The sequence below is a fragment of the Sphaerodactylus townsendi genome, linkage group LG17, assembly GCF_021028975.2.
Source record: "Sphaerodactylus townsendi isolate TG3544 linkage group LG17, MPM_Stown_v2.3, whole genome shotgun sequence".
Classification (NCBI taxonomy): Eukaryota; Metazoa; Chordata; class Lepidosauria; order Squamata; family Sphaerodactylidae; genus Sphaerodactylus; species Sphaerodactylus townsendi.
In genome coordinates, this window is record NC_059441.1 from 9,836,531 (window position 1) to 9,856,591 (window position 20,061).

The window sequence follows — 20,061 nt, forward strand, 5'->3', positions numbered from 1 at the left end:
TTTGAATGTACTCTTGATTTGTATTTCAAAAATGTCTGGCAACGCTCTAGAATCTATTTTAAATGCCAAATAAAGGTTGTTGTTGTTGTTGAGCCATGGGTTTCAAGTAAAGGGAAAGAGATTCCACCTAAACATCAGGAAGAACTTCCTGACAGTCAGTGCTGTTCGACAGTGGAATGCGCTACCTTGGAGTGTGGTGGAGTCTCCTCCTTTGGAGGTTTTTTAAAAAGAAGAAGAAGAAGAAGAAGAAGAAGAAGAAGAAGAAGAAGAAGAAGAAGAAGAAGAAGAAGGAGGAGGAGGAGGAGGAGGAGGAGGAGGAGGAGGAGGAGGAGTTTGGATTTATATCCCCCTTTTCTGTCCTGTAGGAGACTCAAAGGGGCTTACAATCTCCTTGCCCTTCCCCCCTCACAACAAACACCCTGTGAGGTAGGTGGGGCTGAGAGAGCTCCGAGGAACTGTGACTAGCCCAAGGTCACCCAGCTGGCGTGTGTGGGAGCGCACAGGCTAATCTGAATCCCCCAGATAAGCCTCCACAGCTCAAGTGGCAGAGCGGGGAATCAAACCCGGTTCCTCCAGATTAGATACATGAGCTCTTAACCTCCTACGCCACTGCTGCTCCTAAAGAGAGGCTGGATGGCCACCTGTCAGGAGTGCTTTGATTGTGTGTTCCTGCATTGCAGGGGGTGGGACTAGATGGCCCTTGGGGGTCTCTTCCAACTCTGTGCTTCCATGAAATCCAATCCTCAGCACTGCCCAGCTAAGGATCTCAGGTAAGACACTCCCCAAGTTTTCATGGACTGATGCCAGGTAAATTGAGATGCTATCAAGGCCAACGAGCCCTTCTTCTATCTACCGCAACATCATATGCTTCTATGCTTTTGGAGAACAAACAGCCAACTGAGAGTCACCTAAGTAGGCCAAAGCAGGAGCTGAAAGCTTTAAGAGCCACGCGGGGGTCCTGAGACCCCCCGTGGGTTCCTGGATGCGTGCCGGCGGAAACACTGATCCTCGCAAACAGAGCAAGCGCCAATCGTCTGGTGTTTCCAAGGGGCTTGCCAGACAGTTTGAATATTCAGTTCGCTGTCTAAGATTTCAGCATTTATCTCCCTCGCCCGTTCGCTCATTCTTCCACCGGATTTTTTTTCCCCATCCACCCCCCAAAAAATAAATAGATCGAGCTGGTGGGTAATAAGGAGTATTGATTTTCAAAAGAACTTTCCCCGGGGGGCGCTGCATTATAATGCATTACAGCAGTTAATATTGGCTTGTTTATTTCTTGTCGCGGATTTGCGTCCCCGGAGAGGGAGATCGCTTGCTGCAGCACAGTATTCGGAAGGCACAGATTTGTGCTGGAGGTGGAACGGCGGCAAGATGACATCTGGACAGATTTAGCCGGCGTTCATCAGACCGGCACGCTGATCTTCAAACAGACTGGAGAACTGGCATGCGTTAGCACAGAAACGTGGAGGGGATATTAGTCTTGAGAAAGGGGATCAGCTCCTATAGGTCCCTCGAGCTAACGGCAGGATCTTCCCCGGGGGGTGGAAAGCGTTCCTCTGACACTGTACTTCCACTTGTGGAAAAGCCTGCTTGGGCTAGACCAGGGGTAGGGAACCTGCGGCTCTCCAGATGTTCAGGAACTACAATTCCCATCAGCCTCTGTCAGCATGGCCAATTGGCCATGCTGGTAGGGGCTGATGGGAATTGTAGTTCCTGAACATCTGGAGAGCCTCCAGATGTTATGGACTATAGATGTTATGGAGAGCCTCCAGATGTTATGGACTACAGTTCTCATCATCCCCTGCCAGCATCATGCTGGCGGGGGATGATGGGAACTGTAGTCCATAACATCTGGAGGGGCATGAGTTTGACACCTGTGGGCTAGAGGGAAAATCAGATAGACAGATAGATACCCAGTGCTGTACTAACCTCGTTCAGAAAACCCTACAATCCAACGTGATCACACGTGTTAACACCTTTCCTGGTACACACAAAGTGTTTTTAGAAAGTAGGCGGAGTCAAGTGGTGCTCTTGCCCATCCAGATTTCTGATTGGCCACTGGTTCTTATAGTCCCATTTTGTTACGAATAATCAGATTTGATGTCATGCTTCTGTAATTATTTTGCTTCAATAATATTCTTCTTCTTCAATTATTCTCCACCTACTTTCTAAAACACTGCGTGTGTACCAGGTTTAATGTTTTTAACGAGTTACAGGTTGTTCAAACTAGCAACATGATCTTGAAAGCAAAGTTGCAGTCAGATTTAGATTTTTATTATGTGTTTACGTATTTTGTATCTTAAACTTTTTAGGCTAAATGTTTCTTTGGGCTATTGATGGATTATGACTATGTATGCATATATGGCCTTTGGATAATAAACATTGATGGATGGATGGATGGATGGATGGATGGATGGATGGATGGATGGATTGGTTGGGTCGGGTTGAGTTGAGTTGAGTTGAGTTGAGTTGAGTGGGTGGGTGGGTGGGTGGGTTGGCCACTGGAGATGTGATTGGCTGTTTAGATTTTTTAAAAGAACGCGATCACGGCATAACGATCTTCATTGCATAGCTGAAGGTAAGCTGGGGCAACTGTTTTGTGTACTGGATCTGCACCCGCAGCAGCCATTTTCCGTAGCAACCATCTTGTGGCTGTGTCAACCACACTGTGTCACAATCCCAGAGGTGCTCGCTAGCTCAAAAAAGGTGGCAGACCCTTGCTTTCGGCGTTGACACCAGCCTATAAACCGCTGCCCTTCTGACTCCAAACCTCCACCGTGAAATTCACAGACTGGCTCTCGTTGGGAGTTTTCAAAACGAGGAGTTTTATATACATAATAGATACCACATTTCTACTCTGGCCTCCTTATCGACAGAAGCCAAATAATTTTTCGCGAAACAACTACAGGAGTCCCAACCGAAAGCCAAGAAGCTGTTCCAGTTTCGAGGGGGGAGGGATCTCACACATTTTAGAGCTCGTTGCTGCATCGCAAAAAAGATGAACGAGTTTGACCTTCCCCTTCTGCTGAGATTCTCTGCGGGGGAGCTGGCAAAGCAAGATCCTCTGGTTTGCTCGGCCTACTTGTAAGAATTTCCTCTGAACAGAAGACAGCCCTTTACATATAGAAGAAGAAGAAGAAGAAGAAGAAGAAGAAGAAGAAGAAGAAGAAGAAGAAGAAGAAGAGTAGGAGGAGGAGGAGGAGGAGGAGGAGGAGGAGTTTGGATTTATATCCCCCCTTTCTCTTCTGTAGGAGACTCAAAGGGGCTGACAATCTCCTGGCCCTTCCCCCCTCACAACAAACACCCTGTGAGGTAGGTGGGGCTGAGAGAGCTCCAAGAAGCTGTGACTAGCCCAAGGTCACCCAGCTGGTGCATGTGGGAGTGCACAGGCTAATCTGAATTCCCCAGAGAAGCCTCCACAGCTCAGGCGGCAGAGCAGGGAATCAAACCCAGTTACTCCAGATTAGATACACAAGCTCTTAACCTCCTACGCCACTGCTGCTCCTACATAGAGCCTGAAGGGAACAAAACTGACTTTGCTATAAAGCCAGAACCTAACGGGTCAAATTGCTTGCAGGATTTTGTTCCTTTGCTGGAAACTACGGCTCTGGGCAGTTGGCGCTGCGAACAGCACATGCGCCGTTCAAATCCCCAATTTGAAGTGAGGGGAGGCATTAAGAAAATTCAAATCCCCCACCTTGAAAGTTCACCCAGAATCTTGGGTTTTGCACTGCTCTCAGCCTGCACTGCAGGGGGGGAGGTCTAAAAATCCAGTAAATGAATTAAATAACCCAAGAAAACCAATGCAATTCTGGGCAGTATCAATAGGTGTATCGAGGGATCTAGATCTGCATTGGTTAGACCTCACCTAGAATATTGTGTACAGTTCTCGGCACTGCAATTCAAGGATATTGACAAGCTGGAACGGGTCCAGAGGAGGGCGACCAAAATGGTCAAAGGTCTGGAATCCATGCCCTACGAGGAGAGAGGGAGCCGGGGATGTTTAGTCTGGTGAAGAGAAGGTTAAGAGGTGACATGATAGCCATGTTATTTGAAGGGATGTCATGTTGGCGAGGGAGCAAGCTTGTCTTCTGCTGCTCCAGAGAAGAGGACCAGGAGTCATGGGTTCAAGGTGAAGGAAAAGAGATTCCACCTAAACATCAGGAAGAACTTCCTGACTGTCAGGGCTGTCGGACAGTGGAATGCACTACCTCGGAGAATGGTGGAGTCTCCTTCTTTGGAGATTTTTAAAGAGAGGCTGGATGGCCATCTGTCAGGAGTGCTTTGATTGTGTGTTCCTGCATTGCAGGGGGTTGGATTTGATGACTCTTGGGCATGGATTCCAGACCTTTGACCATTTTGGTCGCCCTCTTCTAGAGCCGTTCCAGCTTGTCCATATCCTTCTTGAATTGCAGTGCCCAATACTGGACACAATATTCCAGGCGAGGTCTAACCAACACAGAATTAGAGAGGTACAATTACATCCCTCGATCGTGACACTATACTCCTATCGATACAGCCCAGAATCATAAGTATATCCACTTAACAAACTGGTTCCCAAGTGATCTTGGGAAATATCCCACCAGGTGTGCTTGGCCGGGAAACGTTTTTCATAGGTAGCCAACTCTTATTTTCGCCTCTCTGTTTCCGGAGCAGCAGTGGCGTAGGAGGTTAAGAGCTCGTGTATCTAATCTGGAGGAAACGGGTTTGATTCCCCGCTCTGCCGCCTAAGCTGTGGAGGCTGATCTGGGGAATTCAGATTAGCCTGTGCACTCCCACACACGCCAGCTGGGTGACCTTGGGCTAGTCACAGCTTCTCGGAGCTCTCTTAGCCCCACCTACCTCACAGGGTGTTTGTTGTGAGGGGGGAAGGGCAAGGAGATTGTCAGCCCCTTTGAGTCTCCTGCAGGAGAGAAAGTGGGGATATAAATCCAAACTACTCCTCCTCTTCCTCCTCCTCCAGAAGGAAATTGGAGGGTGCCGCATGAAGCTTGCCAAATTATGATGCTTCTCTGCCTTCTCACTGACGAGCCAAGCACAGTTAGATGAGATTAAAATGCCTTTTCTAATTATTTTTGTTTTTAAAAAACCCTCTCTCTCAAAATGCTCTAACAAAAGGAACAGAATGGTTCCCCCCCTGAAGTATTTGCACAATAACAATTTCCCTAAGAAAGAAGACAAAAGGAAAACACTGGAAGGTGGGGTGGGTGGGAAACCAAGTCGGATTCTCAGATTTTAGCAATAGTCATGAGGACTAGAAGCATGGGATTTTTTTGCGGGGATGGGAGGAATCTGTCATGATATAAATTTAAAAAAGGGTTCACAAAAGGTCCATCTTCTAATCAGCAGAGGTTTGCCCAACACAAAGGCAGGAGACAGTAAGTCTAAGGCGAAGTAGCGTTGACCTTTAACACGATTGGTGTGTTCATCTATGACTCTAGACCAATGAGAGGCTGTTGCCGGGGCAGGGAAAAGTATCCTTGTTGGATGTATAAGAACCATTGCATTGTATATGTTAAGTTCAGAGTCTAAGTTCAGTGTGTCTAGTTCAGTAGGTGTGTTCGCTGTGTCCTTGCTGAAGAGTTCTGTATAGCCTTATAGTCTTGTAGAGCATAGACTTGTGTAACCTTGCAACTGCTCAAGTAGAACCTTCCTTTGGAAAGAATATCTTGCGTGGAGAGTATTCTTTCCCAAGAGCGTTAGGAGGCTGCAGTGAGTGCAAGAAGACTACTAGACCTTCTCATCTTACCAGAGTAGCTCCGCTTTAAACTCTGCTGATAGAATCTTCTGAAGAAGCTGCATTTCCTCATACCCTACCCAGTGCTTTCTGAGTCTCAGCAAGAAAGGTAGACTATAAAGTAAATAAGCAATTTTTTCCCTGCATACTTGAGTGCACATCGTAGCATGCACAAGTCTCTGAACAATTCCCTGGGGCCAAATTAGCTATCCGTCTTTCCGCTGCACCATCCAGACCCACACGCTACGTTGTGAAATCGCCACTGTCGTTTTGCTAAAGCAAAAGCTCTAATAATCCTCTTTCAGATAACAGTTTTGCCCAGCGTTTGCCATCCACTTAGAACGATGCCTCTTCTTTATTCTCTGGAAGCAAGCATTCTGTTTACAGCTTCAAAGGGAAAACGATAAAAAGCAATTTTTCTACCACGCCTTACCCTAACTGCCTCTTAAAAGGATTCAGCCACTCCGATGCCGCAAGACGAAATTGATTTGGGACGGAAGATCCACGCCAACCCCCCGTTATTTAAAAGGCATTTTTATGCAATCCACCTGTCGAAAACGTGCGTGAGAAAAGCGCTCCTGTCCGAGGATTATTCAATTGCTATTGTGAAATCAGATCCACAATTTTGCTGCTATATTATTTACAAAGCAAAGAAAATCGGGATGCCACTTTGTGCACAGTCTTTTAAGCACTGCAAATAAAACCTGGCAACATTTTGCTAAACTGAAACAAGCAAGAATCCGGCAGTACTTCAAAAACTGACAAACTCATCACTGCACAATGCATTCATGAGTCTACTCCAACAGGTGCGTGAAATGTTGCTTTCCGTTGGCAAACGCCCGGGTGCGAGCAAAAGAACGGCGCTATTACAAAGGGAAACTAGAAGGCTCTTGGGATTGCAGTGTGTGCTAACTGTGTGACGCAGCAGCAAAAAAGCCAAATACGATCCTAATGGTATTCCCCACAAAATAAGTAATCTGGTGTAGATTCCCCATCGGGGATGCTGAGTTCAGTTCCAAACACCACATTTTATGAAAGAGGTGAGAACACTAGAAACAGTTCAAGGGAAGAAAAGCAAGAAAGTCAGTCTGGAGTTTGGAGTGATTAAGAGTGTCCGATAAATTCCAGCATGAGGTTTCCAATACCAGGTGCAGCTTGGCTCTGACCTGCAAAAACCCTGTGCATTCCTGCAGTGTAACTTGTTGAATTAAACACACACACACACACACACTCACACTATCATGCAGTGGTGGGATCCAAAAATTTTAATAACAGGTTCCGATGGTGGTGGAATTCAAGCAGTGGCGTAGCGCCAATGGGGCTGGGTGGGGCACGACGGGGGCGTGGCCGTGCATTTTGGGGGAGGGGCATTCCTGGGCGGGGCTGCTCCCTTTTACTTGGCTATTACTCTAGCCATTTTTGTTAAGGGCAAAAGCTATGAGCTGCAGAAAAGAGACAAGTTAGGGATTGTCTGCCAATTCCCATCTTGCTCTGAAATGAAGGTAAGTGTGTTGGGGTGGGCGCCATGGGGTGGGGGATGGGGGGGTGCCATGGGGGGAAGGGGGGTCACAGGGGGCCCTGGGGGCGATTTTGCATTTTCCACTTGACGAGATTTGTTGTACCCAGGGACAGAGATTACCCCCTTGTCCCTAGTGGAGTTAATCATTAACAACCGGTTCTCCGAACTGAGAAAATTTTAATAACCGGTTCTACCGAATAGGTGCGAATAGGCTGCATCCCACCTCTGCTATCGTGTGTCTGTCAACAGAGTCGTCAAATGCGACTGTTCCCCTTTTAATTCTTCCAGCAATTTCCTTTGCACGTCTCTCTGCACCCTCTTGGGAGAGATGAGGATAAGTGGAATGGTTGAAAGGACAACCCAATCGGCCCCCTGCCAGGTATAATCCCAGGGGAACGAGCAGCATTTCCGATAAGCACGTTTCCGGCTTCCGCCTTTGCGGCACAGGCTACGGGATCCAAGCGCCAGGTCCATTACGGGACAGGAGAGATGCGGCCGTCACGCTAACCGCGGCTATTTGTTGGCGTTCCTTGCCCTCGAATCTTTCCTGGCTGAAGGCTCTTTTTGGGGGGGTCAAAGGAATACATAGCACAAAACAACCCCCCCCCAAAAAAATCCGCTGTGAGCCAAACGCGTTCGTTCGCAACAGCGAGGACCGCAGAACCAAAGAACAGGAGTGATTATTTCAAAGCCCCTTGAGAGTGCCAAGAAATATCCTGCTAAGCAAAGCTAGTTAAAGGGAAGGATTCGCTCACAAAGGCCCCCCTAGTGAGACACAGGCGCGGCTGCAAAACCAGCGATGCTATCAGGCGCACACGTTTCAAATGGCGGCGCTAAGAAAAGGAAGCCGTTGAACCTCTGCACACCGGTGTGCTTGTTTGTGAGCCTCTGCCCATGCTCAGAGGCATTTCTTCACCGAAGACTCTCTTTGTCCCTCGATTCCGCCAGCTTGGTTTTGTTTCCCGGACCTTTGTTTTGGTTCGTTTGTTAGCTTTCTCAGTCCTCTGTGCGCACGGATTGGATACAGATCCACTGGGAGGCAAACCAAATAAAACGAGGGCGCGCGCACACTCCGCGCTTCGATCGACAGCCACTCTGATTCTCGAGCATCTCTCGAGAGGAGCGGAGACGGAGGTTTCCTCCCTCTTTGCCTTCTTGCCAAACTACAGTTCCCAGGATGCTTTGGGGGAAGCTGGAAAACCAATCTCAGCTTTGCCAGAGAACACCCACGGACACACACGAAGGTGCCTTCCACTGAACCATCACTGGATGTCCAGAGTCTCGAGTGGAGGTCTTTCACTCCTCCACCTGAGTGGCGGAGGCTTATCTGGTGAACCAGGTGTGTTTCCACACTCCTGCATTCCTGCTGGGTGACCTTGGGCCAGTCGCAGTTCTCTCAGAACTCTCTCAGCCCCACCTGCCTCCCAAGGTGTCTGTTGCGTGGAGAGAAAGGGAAAGGAGCTTGTAAGCCCCCTTGAGTCTCCTTCCAGGAGAGAAAGGTGGGGTATAAGTCCAAAATCTTCTTAGCATAGATGCTCCCAGACACTTATCCTTCGACCCTCTCGCAGCAGTGGCGTAGGAGGTTAAGAGCTCGTGTATCTAATCTGGAGGAACCGGGTTTGATTCCCCGCTCTGCCGCCTGAGCTGTGGAGGCTTATCTGGGGAATTCAGATTAGCCTGTGCACTCCCACACATGCCAGCTGGGTGACCTTGGGCGAGTCACAGCTTCTCAGAGCTCTCTCAGCCCCACCTACCTCACAGGGTGTTTGTTGTGAGGGGGGAAGGGCAAGGAGATTGTCAGCCCCTTTGAGTCTCCTGCAGGAGAGAAAGGGGGGATATAAATCCAAACTCTTCTTCTTCCTCTCCTTTGCTCTGCCAAAGCTATAAGGATGCTGTTCCATCTCAGTCCTGGGCAGTTATATTGAATTGAGAGAAAGAGAAAGACCCCATGTAGCCGTCTTGGCTTTGAGCAAGGAAAGAAAAGAAAAAGAAATACTGGCAGAATCCTGTCTTATTGCAGCCGTGATTCATCTTAACAGAAGGGATTACACGGTTTCTGCATTTGTGACAGGAAGCAAGACGCAAAGGCTGCGCCAAGGATGAACTTGAATCAACCCCCCCCCCCCAGGCGCGAGAGATTGGCTGCGACCTTCACGGCCCCCGGTGCCCGTCAAGGCGCCTCCTCTAGAGTAAGCGGCCGAGGAAACTGCCTTTTAATACATTATTCATTTAAACTAATGTGCAGGAGGTTTGCAACGGGCTATGGAGATGCCCATTAGATGCATTTCAAAGGAGTGGGGGGGGGGAGGAACCCATTAAGATCGAGCAGGAGGGTCAAAGGTTAACGGGCACCCTTCCACACCTGCCAACAGCTACTCGGAAGCAACTGCCCGCCCCTGCTTCAGCCTAATATCTTTTACGCCAACAGGTGGGTCTCATGTCTCCCAACTCGAACAAGTTGCGGGGGCCGCCTGCTTTAAAGCAAGCCGCCGCTGCTGTCGCCGCCATGCCCGAGAGGAGTAGCAGTGGAGAAGAAGACTGGGCCAGGAAGAGCAGAGTGAGCTCTGGTGTTCATTTTGGAGGGCTTTTCTCAAAGCCACATCTTTTAAAACAGTGTATTTTAACAGGGGGTTAGCAGGGGTTATCTCTTTTTCTCCTTGTAAGGCTGCTGAGAGCTGAGGCTGCTGGGAGGTGGGGCTTAACAGGGGTTAACAGAGGTCCCTCTTTGTCCTGGGCTGCTGAGAGGTGGGGCTGCTGAGGTGAGTCAGTCAGTCTTTACTTCAGTCTCTGTTTGCCTCTGCAAAGCAACGCTGGAACTTCCTTTATGGCCTGTAATCTGGAGAAATGGGCTTGGTTCCCCGCTCCTTCACATGAAGCCTGCTGGGTGACCTGGGGCTAGTCACAGTTCTCTCAGAACTCTCTCAGCCCCACCTGCCTCACAAGGTGACTGTTGTGGGGAGAGGAAGGGAAAGGAGCCCTGCCTAGCCTTTGAAACCTGGTGAGATCAAGCTAGCTGCTAAAACACCTTGAAGAAGAAGAAGAAGAAGAAGAAGAAGAAGAAGAAGGGGGGAGGAGGAGGAGGAGGAGGAGGAGGAGGAGGAGGAGGAGGAGGAAGACACTGGCGGCTGGCGGCTACTGGAATCTGCAAGGCATGCTGGGCTCTTGGAAGCTGTAAGGGGCCCCACCAAGGAAGAAGAAGAGTTTGGATTTATATCCCCCCTTTCTCTCCTGCAGGAGACTCAAAGGGGCTGACAATCTCCTTGCCCTTCCCCCCTCACAACAAACACCCTGTGAGGTGGGGGCTGAGAGAGCTCCAAGAAGCTGTGACTAGCCCAAGGTCACCCAGCTGGCATGAGTGGGAGTGCACAAAGGCTAATCCGGGAATTCCCCAGATAAGCCTCCACAAGCTCCAGGCTGACAGAGCTGGGAATCAAACCTCGTTCCTCCAGATTAAAGACATGAGCTCTTAACCTCCTACGCCACTGCTGCTCCCTTGACCTCTAACCTCTAGGCAAGTCTATCCCTGGATGCTACTTGGCCGAGGGATGTAATTGTACCTCTCTAGTCTGCGGTGGTCGGACCTCACCTGGAGTGCTGTGTTCAGTTCTGGGCACTGCAATTCAAGAAGGATATTGACAAGTTGGGACAGGTCCAGAGGAGTTGGCAACTATGGCTCTCTGGGCAGTTAGGCTTCTGAGACGAGCACATACGCTGTTCAAATCCTCCCAATTTGAAAAAGTGAGGGAGGGAGGCATCAGGAAAATTCAAATCCCCACCTTGAAAGTTCACCCAGAATCTTGGGTTTTGCACACTGCTCTCAGCCTGCACGATTGGTAGCAGAGTGTTTAAAAATCCAGTAAATGAATTAAATAACCCAAGAAAGAGCCAATGCAGTAATTCTGGGCAGGTATCCAATAGGAATTGTATTGGGGGGATCCTAGGTCTGCATTGTTAGGACCCCTCACCTGGGAACATTGTGTACAGTTCTGGGCACTGCAATTCAAGAAGGATTATTGACGAAGCTGGAACGGGTCCAGAGGAGGGCGACCAAAATGGTCAAAGGTCTGGAGATCCATGCCCTACGAGGAGAGACTCAGGGAGCTAGGGCTAGGGGATGTGCTTAGTTTTAGGTGAAAGAGAAGGTTGGAGAGGTGACCACGACGTGATAAGCCCTGTTAGAGAGATATCTGAAGGGGATGCCATGTTGAAGAGGGAGCAAGAAACACTTGTTTTTCCGCTAAGCTGCAGAGACTAGGTAGAGACCTTAATTAAAGTGTCATGGGTTGCAAAAGGTGCAGGAAAAGAGATTCCACCTAATTAGGAAGAACTTCCTAACTGTCAAAGCTGTTGGACAGTGGAATGCATTACCTGGGAGTGTGGTGGAGTCTCCTTCTTTGGAGGTTTTTAGAGAGAGGCCGGATGGCCATCTGTCTGGAGTGCTTTGATTGTGTGATCCTGCACTGCAGGGGGTGGGGCTTGATGGCCCTTGGGGGTCTCTTCCAACTCTATGATTCTATGAAAGAAGGTGTAGGAGCTAAAAAAATTGAAACCCCAGGCTGACCGATCACTAGAATCCAGTTCCAGCTGAATGGAGGATTGAAATCTGGGAGGCCTCTGTGGTTCCTGATCAACAATATTCTTTCTTTAAGAAAAAATCAAAATGGACATTAGAAGTATCAGCACCTTCCTCAAAATACTTGGCCCGTCTTTTTAGGCCAGTAAAGGAGCAACAGTGGCAGGAGGTTAAGAGCTTCAGTGTGTATCTAATCTGGAGGAACTGGTTTGATTCCCAGCTCTGCTGCCTGAGCTGTGGAGAGCTTATCTGGGAATTCAAGATTAGCCCGATGCACTCCCACACACACGCCAGCTGGGTGACCTTGGAGGCTCAAGTCCCACAGCTTCGGAGACTCTCTCCAGTCCCACCCACCTCACAGGGTGTTTGTTTGTAGTGAGGGGACGGGGCAAGCAGAGATTGTATCAGCCCCTTGGAGTCTCCTGCAGGAGAGAAAGGATATAAATCGTCAAACTTCTCTTCTTCTTCTTCTTCTTCTTCTTCTTCTTCTTCTTCTTCTTCTTCTTCTTCTTCTTCTTCTTCTTCTTCTTCTTCTTCTTCTTCTTCTTCTTCTTCTTCTTCTTCTTCTTAGCCCCAACACAACTTCTTGTTGAAGAGGAATGAGTCCAGATTAATTAAGAACATAAGAAACATAAAGAACAAAATAGCCAGCTGCCGATCAGACCAGGAGTCCATGCTCAGTCCAGTCTCTCTACTACCGCACGCAGTGGCCCACCAGGTGCCTTTGGGAGCTCACCTGCAGGATGTGAAAGCAAGGGCCTTTAGTTAATCAAGGCAAGCAGAAATGGCCTGGAGAAGGTAATCCAAAACCAAACACCTGCATACAGCTGTTCCACTCCTTTGATGTAGACCTGATTTACAGATGCCTGCAACCTGCAGCAAAGTAGTGAAGCTAGGAAGACTCCTAGATTTGAGGAAACTCAGGGCGCAATCTGGGAATTTAATACATTTCTCTCATAGGGAAACGGGCTTTCTCACAAGGTATCTTTCCAAAAGTGGGCCCCAAAAAGTCTATTGGTTTTTAATGGCTTTTAAGGTGAGATTTTAGAACAAATGTTTTTTTGGAGCAGCAGTGGCGTAGGAAGTTAAGAGCTCGTGTATCTAATCTGGAGGAACCGGGTTTGATTCCCAGCTCTGCCGCATGAGCTGTGGAGGCTTATCTGGGGAATTCAGATTAGCCTGTACACTCCCACACACGCCAGCTGGGTGACCTTGGGCTAGTCACAGCTTCTCGGAGCTCTCTCGGCCCCACCTACCTCGCAAGGTGTTTGTTGTGAGGGGGGGAAGGGCAAGGAGATTGTCAGCCCCTTTGAGTCTCCTGCGGGAGAGAAAGGGGGGATATAAATCCAAACTCCTCCTCCTCCTCCTCCTTTATTTGTTAGCCACTTTGATGACCAGAAAGGCAGGATAAAAATCTAGTTAATAATAAGGCAGAGAGAACGAGGGGGGCGGCTTCCAGCTTCTTGACAAAACAGATGTGGAAGCTGATGAAAGCCACCTCGCGCCTTGCCAAAAGCGGGCGGAATTCATCATTTCCCCAGCTGTGCTGACACGCAGAACCGCTCGCACACAAATCGCCTAGCAGAACGCAAAGAGGCACCGCAAATGACGGCTGCCGCTACCCCCCTAAACCTAAGACCCGCTCAACCGGCGGCAGCTCCCTGGGGTGGCAAACGGAGCCCAGCGACCCCTGGTTTTTGCAACCTGAGCATTGAGCGGAGAAGCCGGAGATAGAACCTGGAATCTTTCTCAATGTACACCACAGCCTTGCTGATGACAATTGCTTTTATTGACACTGGCGGCTGGCGGCTACTGGAGTCTGCTAGGCATGCTGGGCTCTTGGAAGCTGTCAGGGGCCCCACCAAGGAAGAAGAAGAAGAAGAAGAGTTTGGATTTATATCCCCCCTTTCTCTCCTGCAGGAGACTCAAAGGGGCTGACAATCTCCTCACCCTTCCCCCCTCACAACAAACACCCTGTGAGGTGGGTGGGGCTGAGAGAGCTCCGAGAAGCTGTGACTAGCCCAAGGTCACCCAGCTGGCATGTGTGGGAGTGCACAGGCTGATCTGAATTCCCCATATAAGCCTCCACAGCTCAGGTGGCAGAGCTGGGAATCAAACCCGGTTGCTCCAGATTAGATACACGAGCTCTTAACCTCCTACGCCACTGCTGGATCACAGGGTTTATGGGGGGGGGGGGGGGAAGCAGTATCTGACCTCCTGTTTGATTTCTAGTGGGTTGGGGCTGCTTAGTGGGGGGAAATGCCATCAAGTCACACCTGGTTTATGGCAGGGGCGTACCGCTCAGGTGGACAAATGAGGTCAAATGTGCCTGGGCTGTGGCCATTTTGTAACTCCTTTCCCCCGGGTCCATACACTGACTTCAAAACCTGGTGCAAAAAAAGTTGTTTGGTCGTGGTGGGGGAGGGCGGCCGCCCATACGGGGGGGGGAGGGGGGCTCAGCCCGCCACAGCACCAACCCCCCCGGAACTAAGAATCTGATAACAAGTTCATTAAAATGTACAGGATAAGCTCAGCTAACTTGCTAGAACCCCAAGGGGAAAATTAAATAACGCTGTGTACACACACATACATAAACATAGGCACACATAAACATTTCACTGCACTCCCTTAGCCATAACATTACACACTCCATCATTACCATTTCCAAACGTGCCTTCGGAAACGCAAGCTGCGCTGCTTTCTCATCGCAGGAGCGCAAAGTAGATTTTCGCTGTTTTGTATTTTCGCTGTTTTGTATTTTCATTGCGTGGACACAAGGCACAATGTGTGTGCACAATGACATTACAGTTATTCTATTCTATTCTTCTATTCTAGATCAAAGTGAGTGGCCCGAACCTATGCAGCGCAGTGCCAGAGTAGCAGAGGTGGGCACTCAGAAACCTCTCTCTCTGTGGGCAATACACACAGTAGTCTACCCCTCCCCACATCCCTAGGCTGGCCTGGGCTGCTGGGCCTGACCGATTGATAGCATTAAACCCTAAGCACCCAGTTTGGGGGAAGCAGTGTAGGTAACCCTGTTAAGCGCTGTTAAACCCCACTGATTTTCATGCAAAGGATTAAAGCGTAATTCTTTACCTGGGAGTAAGCTCGGTTGCTGACAATAGGGCTTGCTTCAAGTATTAAAACCCCTCCCTAGGGTCGTGATTCACCCGTTGGAAGAGTTGCACGGTTGCTTCAAAGCAAAGCCACGGACTACCCGCATAGCTTACTCCCCGAGTAGCATGCGCTACACCGAGGATCCAACCGTTTTTCTACACTAAAACCTCAGTATTCAGGTTAAATTGCCGGGTTGGCACTTTGCGATAAATAAGAGGGTTTTGGGTGGCAATTTGGGCACTCGGTCTCGAAAAGGTTCGCCATCTCTGTTCTAGATCTTAAGTTGCGGGGTTTTAATTTCAGTCGTGCCGTTTGGTCGTTTCAGACCCTCGGTCTTAATGGGTGCATGAGCCCCGCCCCGCTCCCAAGATGGGAATGTGTCCCTCAAAGGCAAATCACGTGCCCCCTCTTGGAAGGTCGCGGTTGAACCCAGGAGCTGTGAGCCCAGAGATCCACCACCCCAAAGCCCAGCCCACTCCTCAAGATTTCTGGGTGGTGATGGGAATAAACTCAGAACCAAAGGTCACATAATTATCTGCTCAGATCAGCGAGTTTCCGCTCTCTGCCAGTCTCCGGTGGAACCGACCGCCACAGGAAAGTAGCGACGGCCGCCATGAGATACCAGCATTTTAAATTTTATAAACCAAACTTAACTGGGGAAAGGGCAGGCCAAACATCTCACTTGCTTTCTTCTTTTGTGGCTATAAGAGGATCCTCCGAAGATGCCAGCCACAGATCACAGATCCTCCGAAGATCACCACCCAGAGCCCTCAGGGGATGGGGTGGTATACAAATGTAATTATAAATAAATAAATAAATAAAATAAAGATGCAGGTGAAACGTCAGGAGAAAACGCTACTGGAACACAGCCGTACAACCCGGAAAACCCACAACACGCTAGTAACAACCTTCTTCGATGGACCAGGAGAGAAGTACCGAAAACCACACTGCGTCCATTTCAACTGGAACGTGCTCCCAAGCAAAGAGCACATAAATCAAGCCACAAATCAGCTTCAATGCGAAACCATCATGCCATCAAATGCAAGCTAGGCCTCCAGACCCACAACCCACCAACACCCAAATATTTTTCAGAACCAGTGGCCAAAGCTGGCCCTCCCAGCCGGTTTGGAAGAACAAAACGGAATCACTGCAGGGGAAAAGGAGAACACGCGCAAAACACAACCCGGAAACAAGGTCACCCGGCCGACTTCATGCATTTTGCATCGGCTCGAACGATTCCCCTGTTCGCAAAGCGGAAAAGAAACACCAGAAAGCAAACTCTCTGCTCTCGGGGAGAAGCAGGTAACGGAACAAGGCTCCCCCACCCCACCCCCCGAACATCTGCAGAAACCATGGCATTAAGGTACTCAACAACAGGATGGCTAAACACCGTCTAAAGGTATCATTGGGATGATGATAAACAGGTAAAGGTTCACCGAAAACCCCAGACTCTTTCCGACCCAAACAGCACCCACGGCAACAGTAGAAAGATACCAATGAAGAAGAGTTTGGATTTATGTCCCACCTTTCTCTCCTGGGAGGAGACTCAAGGTGGCCTCCAAGCTCCTTTCCCTTCCCCCCCCCCCACAGGTGGGGCTGAGAGAGTCCTGAGAGAACTGTGACTAGCCCACAGTCACCCAGCAGGAATGCAAAAGAGCGGAAACACATCTGGCTCACCAGATAAGCCTCTGCCACAGGCGGAGGAGTGGGGAACCAAACCTGGTTCTCCAGATTAGAACCCACCTGTTCTTGAGAACGACGCCATGCTAGCTCCTAAAGGAAAGCTCCTAGCTCAGTGGTGGCGAACCTTTGGCACTCCAGCTGTTGTGGACGACAATTCCCATCAGCCCCAATTGGCCATGCTGGCAGGGGCTGATGGGAATTGTAGTCCACAACATCTGGAGTGCCAAAGGTTCGCCACCGCGGTCCTAGCTCATCCAGGTTCTCCCAACATTCTTTCACTCCAATTTCCATGGACTTTCAGAGGCAGCTCAGAAACAACGTATGTGTTGCCGTGATGCACCATTTATCTCTGCTGTGCTTTGTGCAAAGGCACACACACGCGCGCAAGCTTCGTCCAACGGCCTCCATCTTTCTGGTTATTCGCTCCGTAGCCCATTCTGTTTGTTCCCTGCAGGGTCTTCAAATCAGGGAAAGGGGGGAGTTGGGGGTAACCTAGAGTTTTACGCCACCCTTCACACACCTGTCACCTGGAGTCTACATGCAAACACTTAGAAAATATTCCAGAGGACAGAGAGCCGAAAGGCTGGTCCCAGGGAAGATGGCTCACCTGTGGGGGTTCCTGGGGGTCTGACCGGATCTAGTGCCACCCTGACCGGGCAAACTAGCCCACTGGACACCCCGGGGTTTAAACTGGGCAGGTGAATTGGCTCGATTTCGGCTGAGCTTTGGAAGAGACCACCTGCCATCGGAGAATCTTACCAGGCGCAAAGCTGAGGTTTGGGGGGAAGGTGCGCAGGGCTGCCCGGCACGCCGAGACTCGGGTTGAAGACGGCACAAGGTCGCCACCACAGTCCCGGAGGCAAGACTGGCTTGTGAGCCCGGAGAGCCGTGCCAGTCCTAATGGGCGCTGCTGCCACTGCATCCTACTAGGCACCGCTGCTTGCCAGCCCAGAGAGCCATGCCCATCCTAGTGGGTTACTCCAGAGGGCAAGTTTAGGGCGGAATGGGGGAAGCCTCCCAGACCCCTATGTGGCAACTCTAGGGTGAAGGCGGGGGCAGCAAGTCTGGAAGGTGCAGGGTGGAAAAGTCCCCCCTTTCAGTGGGGCTCGCTCCTGCGCGGTTGGGCACCTGGTGCGCCTTCCGCCACTCGGGCAAGGGGATCCAAAGGGGCGCGCACCCCCTGCCAGAGGGCAAAAAGGGGCTCGGGGCGGGGGGGGGGCAGAGGAGCTGCGCGGCATCCCCAGAGCGGGGGGGGACCCGGCCTGCGCGGAGGGCATCCAGCCGCGCCCTCCCACCCCCCCACCCCCTTTAGGATCGCTCTGCGCGCCCACTCACCGAGAAGCCGGCCCAGAAGGGGCAGGAGTGGCGCACGCGGGCCGAGGTGGTGAGGGCCAGGGCGGCGAAGCTGACGGCCACGATCAGGCAGCCCAGCGCCATCTGCGCGCCGCCCAGCGCCAGCATCAGCCGCGCGCGGGTGCGCACCTCGCGCAGGCGGCCCAGGCTCAGCGAGCCGCCCCCCGACAGCACCAGCCGCCGCCGGGGGGGGCCCCGCCCCGGACCCCCCGCCGACGAGGAGGCAGCCGCCGCCGCCGCCGCCGCCGCCGGGGGGGCTCCCGGCCGGCCGGCCCTGCGCGCCCGCCCCGCGCAGCCGCCGGCCATCTCCTAGCGCCGCGCACCGTGCGCCATGGCTGCTCCTGCGGCGGCGGCGGCGCCCGGGAGGGGCCGGCCAGCCGCGAACCAGCGCCGCTCGCTGCAGAGCCTCGCCTCCCTCCCTCGCCAGGTGCCGCCCCCCAGTGGCTCCGCCCTCGCTGGGCGGCCGCCGGAGGGGGAGGAGGGGGCGGCGGGGCAGACCCTCCAAGGAGAGGGGGGGGCCTGGGAGTCTCCCAGGTGTGCCGCCCCCCCTACCCGATCGCGACCACCTGGCCCCACCTGCAGGGAACCAAGCAGGAAAGGCGCAGCTGCAGGCAATCGCCCCCCCCCCCGCCCTGCGCAACCCACGGCAGCGCCGCCCCCCCCCCCGGGAAGGGAGGGCAGGTTTAGGGCGACCTTCCTAGCACCTGTGTTGATACACTGCGGCCCTCCAGATGTCATGGACTACAGTTCCCATCATCCCCTGCCAGCATGATGCTGGCAGGGGGTGATGGGAACTGTAGTCCATAAAATAAGCTCGATGGTGGGAACTGTAGTCCATAAAATAAACAAACTCGCGGCCCTCCAGATGTCATGGACTACAGTTCCCATAAAATAAACTCGATGATGGGAACTGTAGTCCATAAAATAAAGTCATATAAAATAAACTCAATGATGGGAACTGTAGTCCATAAAATAAACAAACTCCCGGCCCTCCAGATGTCATGGACTACAGTTCCCATCATCCCCTGCCAGCATCATGCTGGCAGGAACTGGGTGATAGGAACTGTCGTCCATAAAATAAACTCGATGATGGGAACTGTAGTCCATAAAATAAACAAACTCGCGGCTCTCCAGATGTCATGGACTACAGTTCCCATAAAATAAACTTGATGATGGGAACTGTAGTCCATAAAATAAAGTCCATAAAATAAACTCGATGATGGGAACTGTAGTCCATAAAATAAACAAACTCGCGGCCCTCCAGATGTCATGGACTACAGTTCCCATAAAATAAACTCGATGATGGGAACTGTAGTCCATAAAATAAAGTCCATAAAATAAACTCGATGATGGGAACTGTAGTCCATAAAATAAACAAACTCCCGGCCCTCCAGATGTCGTGGACTACAGTTCCCATCATCCCCTGCCAGCATCATGCTGGCAGGGGATGATGGGATCTGTAGTCCATAAAATAAAATAAAATAACAAAATAAAATTAATAACACCGCCCTGAGTCCTCTGTGAATAGGGCAGTATGAGAAACGAAACAATAAATACTGGGGTGCTGTGTGGTTTCCGAGCTGTGTGGCCGCGTTCTAGCACCATTCTCTCCTGATGTTTCGCCGGCATCTGTGGCTGGCATCTTCAGAGGATCTGATGCCAGCCACAGATGCAGGCGAAACGTCAGGAGAGACTGCTGCTAGAACACGGCCATACAACCAGGCTCACCTAGCCTAATTCCGGCCGTGAAAGCCTTCGACAATACAACAAACAAACAAACAAACATCTGGAGGGGCGCGAGTTTGACACCTGTGTGATAATGCACTGCTGTTCGTGTACTGATTTATTCCTGATGTGTTGCCACCGTATGGATTTCGTATTGATCTGTATTGATCCGTCGCTGCCGCCGTCGTTGCGGCTATCGAACGGTTAGGCTGGGGACGTTTCCGTCGCCATCTGTGATCTCATCCCTATTTTTAGGTCTTTGTGTGTTTTGTGACGGTTATGTTATAATGTGTGTAGTTTTTGCCATGCTGCTGGCCGCCTTAAGCCTTTCGGGGACGGGGGTATAAATTGAAA

At 50.8% G+C, this 20,061-nt stretch overlaps 1 protein-coding gene across 1 annotated transcript in view; it reads right to left on the reverse strand.

Annotated features, from left to right (window-relative positions):
* The window catches only part of LOC125446162, a 38,782-nt gene extending 20,424 nt beyond the window's left edge, over positions 1-18,358 (reverse strand). Inside the window, exon 1 of the mRNA XM_048519714.1 lies at positions 17,965-18,358. Coding sequence (XP_048375671.1) covers positions 17,965-18,288 — 324 coding nt within the window. The 5' untranslated portion in view covers positions 18,289-18,358. The remainder of the gene's footprint in view (positions 1-17,964) is intronic.
* Between the last annotated feature and the right edge of the window lie 1,703 nt (positions 18,359-20,061).